The 11,117-nt window shown below is 52.2% G+C and overlaps 7 protein-coding genes across 7 annotated transcripts; 6 read left to right on the plus strand and 1 right to left on the minus strand.

Moving 5' to 3' along the window:
- Positions 1-520: 520 nt before the first annotated feature.
- Positions 521-874, plus strand: DQ04_05771000 (hypothetical protein; the record flags this gene model as incomplete). Its single annotated transcript, XM_009314371.1, has 1 exon — positions 521-874. The coding sequence occupies one exon, from the start codon at positions 521-523 to the stop codon at positions 872-874; it is 354 nt and encodes a 117-aa protein (XP_009312646.1).
- A 204-nt stretch (positions 875-1,078) lies between these two features.
- DQ04_05771010 (hypothetical protein) lies at positions 1,079-1,534 on the plus strand (the record flags this gene model as incomplete). The annotated part of the gene is made up of 1 exon (XM_009314372.1): positions 1,079-1,534. The coding sequence occupies one exon, from the start codon at positions 1,079-1,081 to the stop codon at positions 1,532-1,534; it is 456 nt and encodes a 151-aa protein (XP_009312647.1).
- Positions 1,535-1,588: 54 nt separating this feature from the next.
- DQ04_05771020 (hypothetical protein) lies at positions 1,589-1,891 on the plus strand (the record flags this gene model as incomplete). The annotated part of the gene is made up of 1 exon (XM_009314373.1): positions 1,589-1,891. The coding sequence occupies one exon, from the start codon at positions 1,589-1,591 to the stop codon at positions 1,889-1,891; it is 303 nt and encodes a 100-aa protein (XP_009312648.1).
- Positions 1,892-4,211: 2,320 nt separating this feature from the next.
- Positions 4,212-4,634, plus strand: DQ04_05771030 (BES15S03c; the record flags this gene model as incomplete). The annotated part of the gene is made up of 1 exon (XM_009314374.1): positions 4,212-4,634. One exon carries the CDS (start codon positions 4,212-4,214, stop codon positions 4,632-4,634), a length of 423 nt encoding a protein of 140 aa, XP_009312649.1.
- A 519-nt stretch (positions 4,635-5,153) lies between these two features.
- On the plus strand, positions 5,154-5,990 carry DQ04_05771040 (hypothetical protein; the record flags this gene model as incomplete). Its single annotated transcript, XM_009314375.1, has 1 exon — positions 5,154-5,990. The coding sequence occupies one exon, from the start codon at positions 5,154-5,156 to the stop codon at positions 5,988-5,990; it is 837 nt and encodes a 278-aa protein (XP_009312650.1).
- Positions 5,991-6,017: 27 nt separating this feature from the next.
- DQ04_05771050 (hypothetical protein) lies at positions 6,018-6,392 on the plus strand (the record flags this gene model as incomplete). Its single annotated transcript, XM_009314376.1, has 1 exon — positions 6,018-6,392. One exon carries the CDS (start codon positions 6,018-6,020, stop codon positions 6,390-6,392), a length of 375 nt encoding a protein of 124 aa, XP_009312651.1.
- Positions 6,393-8,776: 2,384 nt separating this feature from the next.
- Positions 8,777-9,151, minus strand: DQ04_05771060 (hypothetical protein; the record flags this gene model as incomplete). Its single annotated transcript, XM_009314377.1, has 1 exon — positions 8,777-9,151. One exon carries the CDS (start codon positions 9,149-9,151, stop codon positions 8,777-8,779), a length of 375 nt encoding a protein of 124 aa, XP_009312652.1.
- Positions 9,152-11,117: the final 1,966 nt, after the last annotated feature.

Genomic DNA, 11,117 nt, shown 5'->3' on the forward strand with positions numbered 1-11,117 from the left:
TTTTTCCTGAAGGCCCTCCGTTCAGGCACTTTGCCCATTGCAAAACGCCGCCTTATGTGTGCGGTGCCCAACTGCGCCACCCCAATAAGTAGCGACCGTATCGCGGTGCATCCCGAAGAAAGCCGGATTCGGTGTTGCAGTTGTGAAAATTTAGCTTCCTAAGTAATGAACTCAGTAAAAGACCTTGGCGTCACGATGGGGCATTTCCGCGATACTATGGAGGAGTGGGGTGTGACGTTTTAAATGCGAAAAAGCGCTAATTGACAATTTCAGAAGATGTAGAAGCAGCTGGCCCAGACGCATTGGCGCCTGGAGCAATCGCAGGCGGAACCGGAAGCAGCCCGCAAAAGCGAACAGAGCTGGGGCGCGACGGGTAACATCACCCCCGCCATTCTACCAAATGGGTGTCACACAGGAGGCCCCGAAGAGAACCCCACCAACACGCCCACCACAGGCCAGCGGGCGAACGCCGCCCGGTCCGTTTTTTTGGGCCGGACACTATGTAAAGTAAATGGGGGTAATGGCCCCCCAGATTTTTGGAGCGCGATATAAAGGATTTAGGGCAGAAAAGGCGGGGGGAAGGGGTCGCCCGGGGGGCGCCATTCGAACCAATAAGGGCTTCATGGGGTATTTTCCGAACGCCCCGCCAAGAAACCCTTCGGCCGCGCGCCTTGTCATTTTACAGCTTCCGGTCGCACAATCCCGATCCCAGACGGATGCGCGGGAATGTTTTCAATTTAGGGCGCGTCGCATGCGCCAAGCGACGCCCACCGCAAAGGTGGCTCGATTGGGCCGAAAGCTCTGCCTGAATTTGCGACCCTTCCGCCCCAGCAGCAGTAACCCAGGGGTTTGGCTGCAAGATGGGCCGGGGTAATTGAATGATCCCTTTGTGAAGGGCGATGCCATCGCACAGGTTTTTCACAAAACCACGAAGAAGTACGCCCCCCACCCCTCAACACCGAGCAAAGCGCGGTATTATTGATGCGGGGGGGGGGGGCCGGCAAGCACCGTAGCACCTGCCATTTGAGCGGCGAAAACCCCGCAACTACGAGAAAAAAAGAGCACCGGCCGGGAAACAATGAATTTGAGGCTATCAGGTTATGTGGATCCTTGCGTCGTGGTTGGCGCGGCGCGAACCATATTGCGCGAGGTCAAGCCATCGCATCTTGTACCCATCACGAGGGTGGGCGCAGACCGGGCGTTTTTCCACCAGCACGGGAACGGGCGGAACAGCCCAGGCGTAAACTCCGTTTGGCTGCCCGGGCTCGCAAAAGAAGAGGGCGCACCGATGTTGCGCAAGAGACGCCCCCAATTAGCGAGCAGCGCCCCCATTATGTTTCCTCCGAACCGCCACCCGTACGCCAGGGCCCTCGCATTGGAGGAAAACGGGCATGCACTGCATATGCGAAACTCTTCTGTGTGGTGCCAAATGGGGTCCGTTATGCGCTGGTTTTGCCGGTTTGTGGTGGCGCGCGGCTTGGGCATTTGGGGAGAAAGCATTCCTTTATTTTTCGTAAGGCTTCAGTTGGCCTAGGGCAATGCGATTCAATACACAAGAACATTTGTGAGTCTGTTAGCCGCATGGCGAATGCCGGCGCAAATGTTTCTTGTCAGCCGCCGGAAACCCACGGCCGGCGACCCTATCAAACAAGCACGGCCCATGTTGCACTGGAAGCTCGACATGGTCAAAGACACTATGGCGCGGGAATGCAACCGCGTCGCTTTAAAGCCGGCCTGGTTGACAGCCAGCCGTTGGGGCGAAACGGCGTTTCTCAAGAAGGGAAATGTCGCGGACCACCCGGGCAACAAAGGGTCATATTCGTTAATTGAGGGGCTTCCCCATAAATTTACAAGGGCGACCCCCACCGTGCGGCACGGTGCGTGGTTATAGGTGGGGGTGTGGGGGTGTCGGCTCCGAAAAGGGTTGTCGGGTGCTTGCGGGCATGGGCGAAAGAAAACCCTTACCGAAATCACCGCCGGCGGCATGAAAAAAACCCCCCACCCATACGGAATGACAGCCCGCCCAATTAAAAGAGGAGCGTTGGCGCACACAGCTGTGGCCATGGTGGAATGCGATTTGAACCCCTGCTTGCTGGCGGGGCTTGGAAAACACGGGGGCCCACCAGAGCCCCCCAAGGGCGCAGCGCGATATCCGGGCCGTTGGGCCGCGACTGCCAATAAGCCCGAGGAGCCAACGCCGTGAACGTGGCACGCCTAGCGGGAGGGGCAAGCCAACTGCGGATTTCACTTGTATTGAAGGAGGGGCGGCTGCGGCATTTATCCCACGGCCGCGGCGTTTTGCGGCGCACAAACGGAACAAGGGCAGCCCCACGTGAGGAAGAAGGGGGTTGCCGTTGCCGCAGGTGGGCGTGGGCACGGTCCCCCTTCCTTGGATCCGACGCGGGCCCAATGCAAAGGTGCGTCGGCTTTTTAACTCGGCATGGGGGATCTTGCGTAGCCCAACAGCGGCGCCCCAGGAGGCATACGAGACCACCTTGTGAATCTCAGTGCGGGGAGGGCATCTCATGAAAAGGACGGCGCCATCAGCACAGATTCGGCACATCGCGCCTCATGATGGGTGATGCCGTTCGCGGCGGTAGGGGGCAAACCGACTGGTCAGCAGCGGCGGTTTGTCGTGTAGAATAAGAAAAAAAAACGCCAAAAATGACTACGAAGCAAGGGTCCTCTTGTGATATGTTTTCCAGTATGTGAGTGGGGTTTTTGACGAAACGACCGCTTTGTTTGATGTAAAGGCTTCATTTTGTTCAAGTTGCTTTACCCAACGCCATACGTGCAAATTTTTGGCGTAGGAAAGAATCCGGTGGGCTCGTAGAATAAAACCGCCTTCCAATGTGGCCAAAATGCAGTTGTGAGGCACTGTGCGCCATTATGGGGGTTTCGGTGGGGCACTCTGAGGCCGTAGAGCCACGTTATGCTGCATTGAACGGAATTCGGATTTACATATGAATTAATAACGTGCGCATCCGTAAACCATTACCCCTACCGGGTCAATGGGGGAAACGCACATCACCGAATATAAGCCCGTGCGGAACCACAGTCAGCAATCAGCAAAGATCCTGTAAAGAATGCGTATTTATAAGAGTTCATTTAAATCACGTTTTGCAGACAGTGTTTCTAAGTCAAAAAACTTTGGGACAACTACGGGACACACCGTCATTCTACATTTTGTCGGTAAAATAAATGGAAAGTACGACACCCCGCATAATGTATACGGCCGGCTGATAGGAAAACTCTCTTTTCCCCTATTGCTTTTTCCCTAAAGATGGTGTGCCAGCGCTTGTCGTGGTTGAACGCTGGCCTGCTACGTCCACGGGTTGCAGCCGGTTCACACCCACACGGCGCCAACCTGGCCCAGCAATGACTAGAAGAATTGTTGGCTTATGGATAAGTTTGCCCGCACCCCCACGCCAGACACCACCTTCCGCAACGATGGGCACGGCCGCCCCCACGCACGGACAGAGCGCCTTGTGATTTAGGGAATTGGGGGAAGTAGTGGTCGCCGGCGGTGTTGGAAGAAAGCGACCCACATGATTTCTCAAGCGGAAAGCCGCGCAGTTCGCCTGGTCCCGCAGGCCTCCCATCGCCAACCCGAGGGGCTTTGCATATATTGGTAGAAAACGCAACCTTGATACATATAATGGCAAAAAGCAACACACACTCAGAGAAGCTGGTGTGAGAAGCTGCCGCCATAGATTTGGCACTTCGGGGCCCCAATGTGAGCGCTGCGTGGCGTCAGGTGGCCTCGGGCAATAATCCTGCGGGCGGCATTTCCAGAAGTCAGTGCGTAAAAGTGCTTGGCCTAGCGAAGAGGTAGAAGGTGCGAAGAGAAGTGCGGGATGTGGGTTAAGGGCGCTTTCTACTCTTCTATTTCGTAAATTTTAAATGAGCTCTAAAGAAAAACTTTCGATTTCTTTTCTCTCGGTAAGGGGGTTTCCCGTGTACGAAGAAGAACGAAACGAAGCACGCTTTGGAAACAAGAATATTTTATTCTTCTCTTCCTTCACTCTTGAGCACAAGTAAGGCACAAATTATTCTTTGCTGAATGTGAAGCGGATATTTTTTGAAGGACTCCCCCCAAACAAGAAAAATGGTACGCAAGTGCTCGTGCTGAATCAAAAAAACGTTGTCTTTCTGTAGTGTACTGCACTTCTTTTGAGAAATTTAAAACTTATAATAAAGATGCCTTGGTGATGCCGGCCGCCGCATCGTGGCACCAAGGCCCTGTACCCCGTATCGCCGGGGAAAACCAAGCGCCAGCAATGTTCGCCATTTGGAGAGCATTGCGGCGCCAGGCTTGCGGCATCACACAGCACCAGGGCCAGCCGCGCCTTGCTTGGACACAGTGTTATCTTTCCCGGTCTTGGGGCGCATGTTGCCGCGCCGTCAGAAGCATCATTCACACCAAGTTTCTGCTTGGCGGAAATGTGAAAGAGAATCCCGGCCCTACATTGAGGGGCATGCAATGGAACTCAGCTGGGCTAACACAAGCCAAACGTTTTTTTTTTAGCACTCGACTGTGTAGAGTCTCCGTTATCACGGACTTCCCTTCACTCCTCATGGCACTCCAAACAGGCCCCCTGACAGCAACAGACCCCATATTACGACTACTATGAAACCCGTTATTGGACCTGCAACACCGCAAGGCCCGCGCACGGCTACAATTGATATTTGGCCACTGTGGCATTGCAAAGAACGAGGCATGTGATAAGGAAGCCAAGGCGGCCTCTGACCTACCGCAGCGCGGGGACACGTGAATTCCGGATGTAGTTGCGCTGGCCAAACGTCACATACGTACCCAGCTGCCCAAACCATCCACCCACCGCTCCAGCATCACAGGCCATTGGAACCCGACACGCAATGATCCCAGCTTAACTCGGGAAGAAGAGGCGGCCCTAGCTCGTTTTCGCACAGGTGTACCCCACCGCTACGGCTGGCTACTGCGAGTATTACAGCCCACCACACTAAATACATTCAGGTGGTGCAACCCCATAGAACACCCTCCGCCACTCAAAAAGCCTCGAATAGAAACGCCTGCAGCAAACACAGAGGCAGCGCCTTTGCGTTTCCGTGATCCGGTCAACTGCCCGGTATGTCAAACCCGTTATGGCTGTCGGTCAAGCGCTGTGGTTCACATGGTCAACAAACATGGATTCACACGTGCCCGCGCACTCTGGAAAGTCAAGCACCCCACAGCTGAGGAGCCGCCGGGCATCCCGCCAGAACCCCATCCCCCAGCACCAAGGTCCAAACGCACAGCACCGGACACAACAAGCGATCCCAACCCGATCGTCAAGAAGCGTCGAGAAGAGTTTGCTTGCAACTTATGCGCGGCGTCGTTTAAAGGACAGGTGGGGCTAACAAGGCACCTTCGCTACTTCCACCCCCAGCAATACCAACATGCAGAACGCAAACGAGCTCGGGGGATGGAAGAGAGGGCCAAAACATTCCCTTTTCACTGCGATCACTGGGAGTTCGGAGCCCTAAGCAAGACAGGACTCTTATCCCACATCCGTCACAAGCATCGCTCCCCACAAGACCCGCCACGAGCAGTGACACCACGGCCCACATTATTTTGCCCAATATGTCGCAGGATCATGGGAAACGCTGGAGGACTGGCAAGCCACATGAAATACAAGCGCTCCGACGGAGTAAATAATAGGACACAGGGCCCAAACAAAGACACGCTAAGACCCTCTAGGGAAAAAAAAGGGGGTGGGGGAACCCACCGACCTGCACGCCACTGCCAAAAACAGGAAAAAGATGAAGCAGAATTGCCCCATCGTAAAAATCGCACGAGAAGAGAGACATCCTCCACCACAGAAGTGCTGACAAACCGCGAGGGACGAGACCCCTGCCGCCCGAGCGGGGGAAGGAAACACAATGCTTGGTGTGATTGGCGCGGTTTGCCGGCATGGGTTCAGTGGCGCCGCACCGCGGGCGATTTCATGAGGGCCAAAGGGTTTCAATAACAGGAAAACGCCGGCGGCTCCAGGAGGATGCTCCTGAGGGAACTGCCCCTCGCTGCCTTTGTATGCCCGACGTGTGGGCACAAGCGCCACAACAAACGCGAACCCACAAGACACCGCATGGGCAGGCATGGGTTTAGGCCGAAGACTGCGAAACAAAGCCAAAATGGCCAGTGTGAAGAGACGGGGCTGCACTTACAAAGCTTCCCCGCTTTAAAAAGCCCCCGGTGCAACTTTGGGGTGGACATGGCAACGGGGCAAAGCTATACTTCACGAGAACTTATGCCAAGTATCTTCTTGCAGTGGAAAGGCTTTGCCCTTAACGACCCCCACCGCAGGAAATGGCGGCCGCCGCAGGGGATGGGGGGCGGCCCATTCCCCCATCTAAATTTCGGTAGTTTATAGATTTTTGACTGGCTCAATGCCAAAAAACGCGCCACCCCTCTTTGCCGCTTCAACCCAGGAAGGGGCAAGTAGACCTACGGGGTCCTTGGTTAGGGGGAAAAGGCTTTCCAATTTCTTCGACGTGTGTTTCCTCGCCGGGCAGGCTCAACGAAATATATAACACAATACCAAAATAACGAAACGCATAACAACACAAAGGAGCATCTTTTCATATCAAAGATGGGCGGTGATAAACGTGCCCTGTGATGGTGGAAGGCGTGGCAGGGCAACCGGCGAAGCCCGAGAAGAGACAAAGAAAATCAAAAAAGGATAGGAGAGCAACACCTGGCTTCAGCCGTCGGTAAAGTGAGAGTTTCGGAAGGGCGAGGGCCATAATTCAAAAAGGAATTGGTATTAAATCGGTCNCAACCTGGTTTGGGGGCCGTCAATCAATTGCGTTGCGTCTTGGCGCCCGGCCTCCACCCCAAGCCGGCAGCCAGGAAAGCTGCCTTTTAGGACGCGTTTTCGCCCATATGGGCAAAGTCGGCCAGCCTGAAGCATTCAAACTGCAGGGTTTCTTCGATCGTACTGCCGAGCTTCAGCATTGTGCCAGGCTGTTGCGCGCGAAAGGGCGCGGGTAAGATGCCACGCGCATCCTGTTTTGAAGCACCTGAGAGCATCCAATGGTTAAGCCGATGCTATGAAAATTGGAAATAATTGGCCTTTTGCAGCTTTGAGGCAGAAAATGAATCCTGACTTTGCAGACCTTAGCGCGTGAGCAGGGTACAATCGAGCTAAATTATAGAAGCGATTGCATTTTCTTAGCTTCCCATCAAAAATGTGAGCAAGTTCTTCCCAACAGTCGAGCTCAACGGCAGAAGTTCCACATAAGAATGCTTCTTGGGTTATAAATTTTTTGAGAAGGATAAATACCTTTGAAGTGCATTTAGAAGAAATTAAGAACGAGTGAAGGTGATTGCTGGCAAAGACAGCAAAACGATATATTTCAGACTCTTTTTTTTTTCNGGGGGGGGGGGGCTGATAAATAAGCCAGCAGCGGGAAAAAACATAAGAATAAAAAAAATCTACTATTAAAAGTTTATAGTTGATCAATGCAGTTGGCTGCGCCGCTTAAGAAAACACAGCTTCAAAACCCTGATCCTTATCATCTTTGGTGGTTTAAAAAGACCCAGAACTTTGAGAACGTACTTCACCCAGTCCAAACCTTTGTGGTGCCGGCCGACTTATTACGGTACCAAGTTTCAGTACTTCGCTTTGATTGTGGAAACCAACATGGAACAAATATGGTATGACTGCCTACATCCCGTTAATGTCATGCACTTTGATGGGATCCAAATTTTACGACATTGAATTTTAAGGTCTTTTCCTCTCCAGATATTCTGCTTAAGCTTTGCTTGCGTCGGTGCGACCAGCAGCTGCAGGGCAAAGGGCCCTACCGCCTTGTTGGCAAAATCCGGAGACTGTTTTACACAATTTAAGCTGTAAATCAATCAAAAAGGTAATAAATACGGGGGTGTTCTTGGCATCGTGGCCGGCCCCTGGAAAAGCAGCGTGCGGGAGAACGGGAATTGTTTGGAGACGGCGGTTCTCTTTTGGGTGGTTGTCGCAGCATGGCCCTTACGCCTCTCTCAATATATTTTTATTTTTGTTTCCGCGTCAGGAACGCAAAGTTGTTTGTATTTTTCTTTGGATGTCCGGGCTCAAAATGCCAACAGTATGCTAAAAGAGCCAAAACAAATTGCTGCATATGAGAAATCAGAAGACTTTTGGAAAATCAATCTGGTAAATGCGTTTCTTCTAGAATCACAGAGATATAAAGGCTATACACGCACATAAATAAACATGACAAGACCCACACAAAGCAATGCACTTCTAGGAGTTAAAATATATATAATGCACTATTGGAAAAGCACTAACCCTTAAGGGCTCAGATTCGCATATGCAGCCATTGGTAGTCATTTAACCAAAAATAACCGCAATAGAACTTAAAAAGGGACCACCACACCAAACAGAATAAAACAGCCTCTGGAAAAGCCCAATAATAATTACGTTTGTTTAAAAAAACGCCCCGTGTGGTTGGATTGTTTTTTCGCACGCGTTCTCTAACACCCGGCGGCCCCCTGCAGCCTTTCAGCGAGGATGCTGCAAGGAAATCCTTTGTTGTCTTCTGAATTTATTGTCCTCCGTTGTCTTTTATTGCCGATTTGGTCAATTTTTTATTTTGAGGTCTATTTGGTTAAGGCCCCGCATGCTGTGAAAAGTGTGCTGGGGGATTTGGGCGGCCGTTCCCCCCAACCAAGGACCCCGTAGGTCTACTTGCCCCTTCCTGGGTTGAAGCGGCAAAGAGGGGTGGCGCGTTTTTTGGCATTGAGCCAGTCAAAAATCTATAAACTACCGAAATTTAGATGGGGGGGTGGGCCGCCCCCCATCCCCTGCGGCGGCCGCCATTTCCTGCGGTGGGGGTCGTTAAGGGCAAAGCCTTTCCACTGCAAGAAGATACTTGGCATAAGTTCTCGTGAAGTATAGCTTTGCCCCGTTGCCATGTCCACCCCAAAGTTGCACCGGGGGCTTTTTAAAGCGGGGAAGCTTTGTAAGTGCAGCCCCGTCTCTTCACACTGGCCATTTTGGCTTTGTTTCGCGGTCTTCGGCCTAAACCCATGCCTGCCCATGCGGTGTCTTGTGGGTTCGCGTTTGTTGTGGCGCTTGTGCCCGCACGTCGGGCATACAAAGGCAGCGAGGGGCAGTTCCCTCAGGAGCATCCTCCTGGAGCCGCCGGCGTTTTCCTGTTATTGAAACCCTTTGGCCCTCATGAAATCGCCCGCGGTGCGGCGCCACTGAACCCATGCCGGCAAACCGCGCCAATCACACCAAGCATTGTGTTTCCTTCCCCCGCTCGGGCGGCAGGAGTCTCGTCCCTCGCGGTTTGTCAGCACTTCTGTGGTGGAGGATGCGTTCCCCATTTTTGATGCATGGGAGGTTGTGGTGTTGCTTCATAGGTTTTGCTTTGCGTTATGGCGGGGGATTTTTGGGATGGTGCGTTCCGCCTCTATTGTTTGAAGGGCCTTGGCGAAGCTATCTCTGCTTCTGGCGTCGCTTTGGTAATGCCCATCGCGGTTCTCGCTTTTCATATTAACACCCATTTCGCAAGAATTGCCGCAGCCCTTCTCGGCGCATCGTGCCGCTTGCTTTGGGTTGTGGTTGCTCTGCGTTTGGCGGCTCTAGGGGGAGGCGTTGGCCCGAATGGGCGGTGAAGGGTAGCTTCGCCCCCGCTGGGCCTCTGAATCCGCAGTGCTCGCGTTGGAAAAATGAGTCTTTGGCCTTCTCTTCGGCCACCTCTGGGCGCCGGGGTTCCGCATTTGCGCCGCTGGTGGTGGTGGTGGTGGGGGTGCTGTGTTGGCCTCCTTTTCGCTTTGCCAGGCGCCGCCGGGTTTCGGCCTGCCCAGCCCGGGGCGCTTCCCGCAAAATCTTTTTTATAGGCGAGGGGGCGCCGCTTTTTTCTTCGACGGGCTGCTTTCCGGGGGGCGGCGGGTTTTTATTCACCGTTGTTGGGGGTTGGGGTGGGTGCGGGTGTGCCGTCTTTGTGGTCGTTCGGGGTGTGTGCTGCCGTCGTTTTGTTGGTTGTTTGTTTTGGGGCGGGGCGGTTTTGATTCAGCAGCTGGGGCGTTTTTTTATCAGAGTGATGAAAGGCGCGGCGTTAGTTAAAAAACACCTGTTAGAAATGCTCTCTTTTGGAGGGTTGGGTTGAATTTTGATTTTTTTCTTGACCAAACAGGTGAATAGGTTGCTGTTTCTTTTGAAGGTTTCTCTGCGTCGATGTTGGATTGATGGGCTATAAGTGTTGCAGGTAGCAATGTGAACTTGCTTTATTAATATGGTATGTATTTATTGGGGCTTAAAGGTGTGAGCCCTTTCGATCTTTGTCGTATACATCGGATTTCCGTGTCATGACCAACCTTTGACTGACATGCCATACGTACTGCGCATTCTTTGGCAAATGTGACACAAAGAAACGCTTTTATTACGAACGAAATCGATACCACATCCCATTTTATCTTGGTAAAGATGCGAACTCTTCTCTCCAGGTACGCAGTATATTCCCTTTCGGTGTATTCTACATCAATATTCCTCAGATAAATATTATGCAAGAAAGCAGAAAATTTCCAATTAGGGTTGATACTAGCGATCCCGGTCAGCAGTATTGGCTTTGATGCGACACTCACTGTATTTGACAAACAAGAAACCATTTGTGGTTGCCGTATATCATTAAAAGTGGTTTCTACATTTCAGAGTAACCCACTAGGATTATGAAGAGAAACAAAAGAAAGAGAATCCCAAGAAGTGAGCCAAACATAGCCCGGCAGTGAAGCAGAAGTATCAAGTATTACAAAATAATCTAATGCGTTTTCCCTGTTTAGCTCACGACAAAGACATAAATGTTGCCAGATGCTGACGCAAGAAAATATATTCCACGCAGTTTACCATCAATAGACAAAAAAGACTCTTTCCGTCCTCTTCTCTCATACTTTCTGACTTCACTGCTGCTGTAGTTTTCCTGTCCACAATGACTCTTTTCAACTTGGTTTTGCGACTGTGCTTGAAGATTGTGGAACAGTAAGGAAGCATATACTAAAAGAATCAGCAATGGGGGCTTGTGGATCGAAGCAAGATACGACAAATAAGGACGGCAAGACAGCTGAGGATCGCAAAGTTGCGTGGGAGCGCATC

The sequence above is a fragment of the Trypanosoma grayi genome, assembly GCF_000691245.1.
Source record: "Trypanosoma grayi strain ANR4 Tgr_577_V1, whole genome shotgun sequence".
Lineage (NCBI taxonomy): Eukaryota > Euglenozoa > Kinetoplastea > Trypanosomatida > Trypanosomatidae > Trypanosoma > Trypanosoma grayi.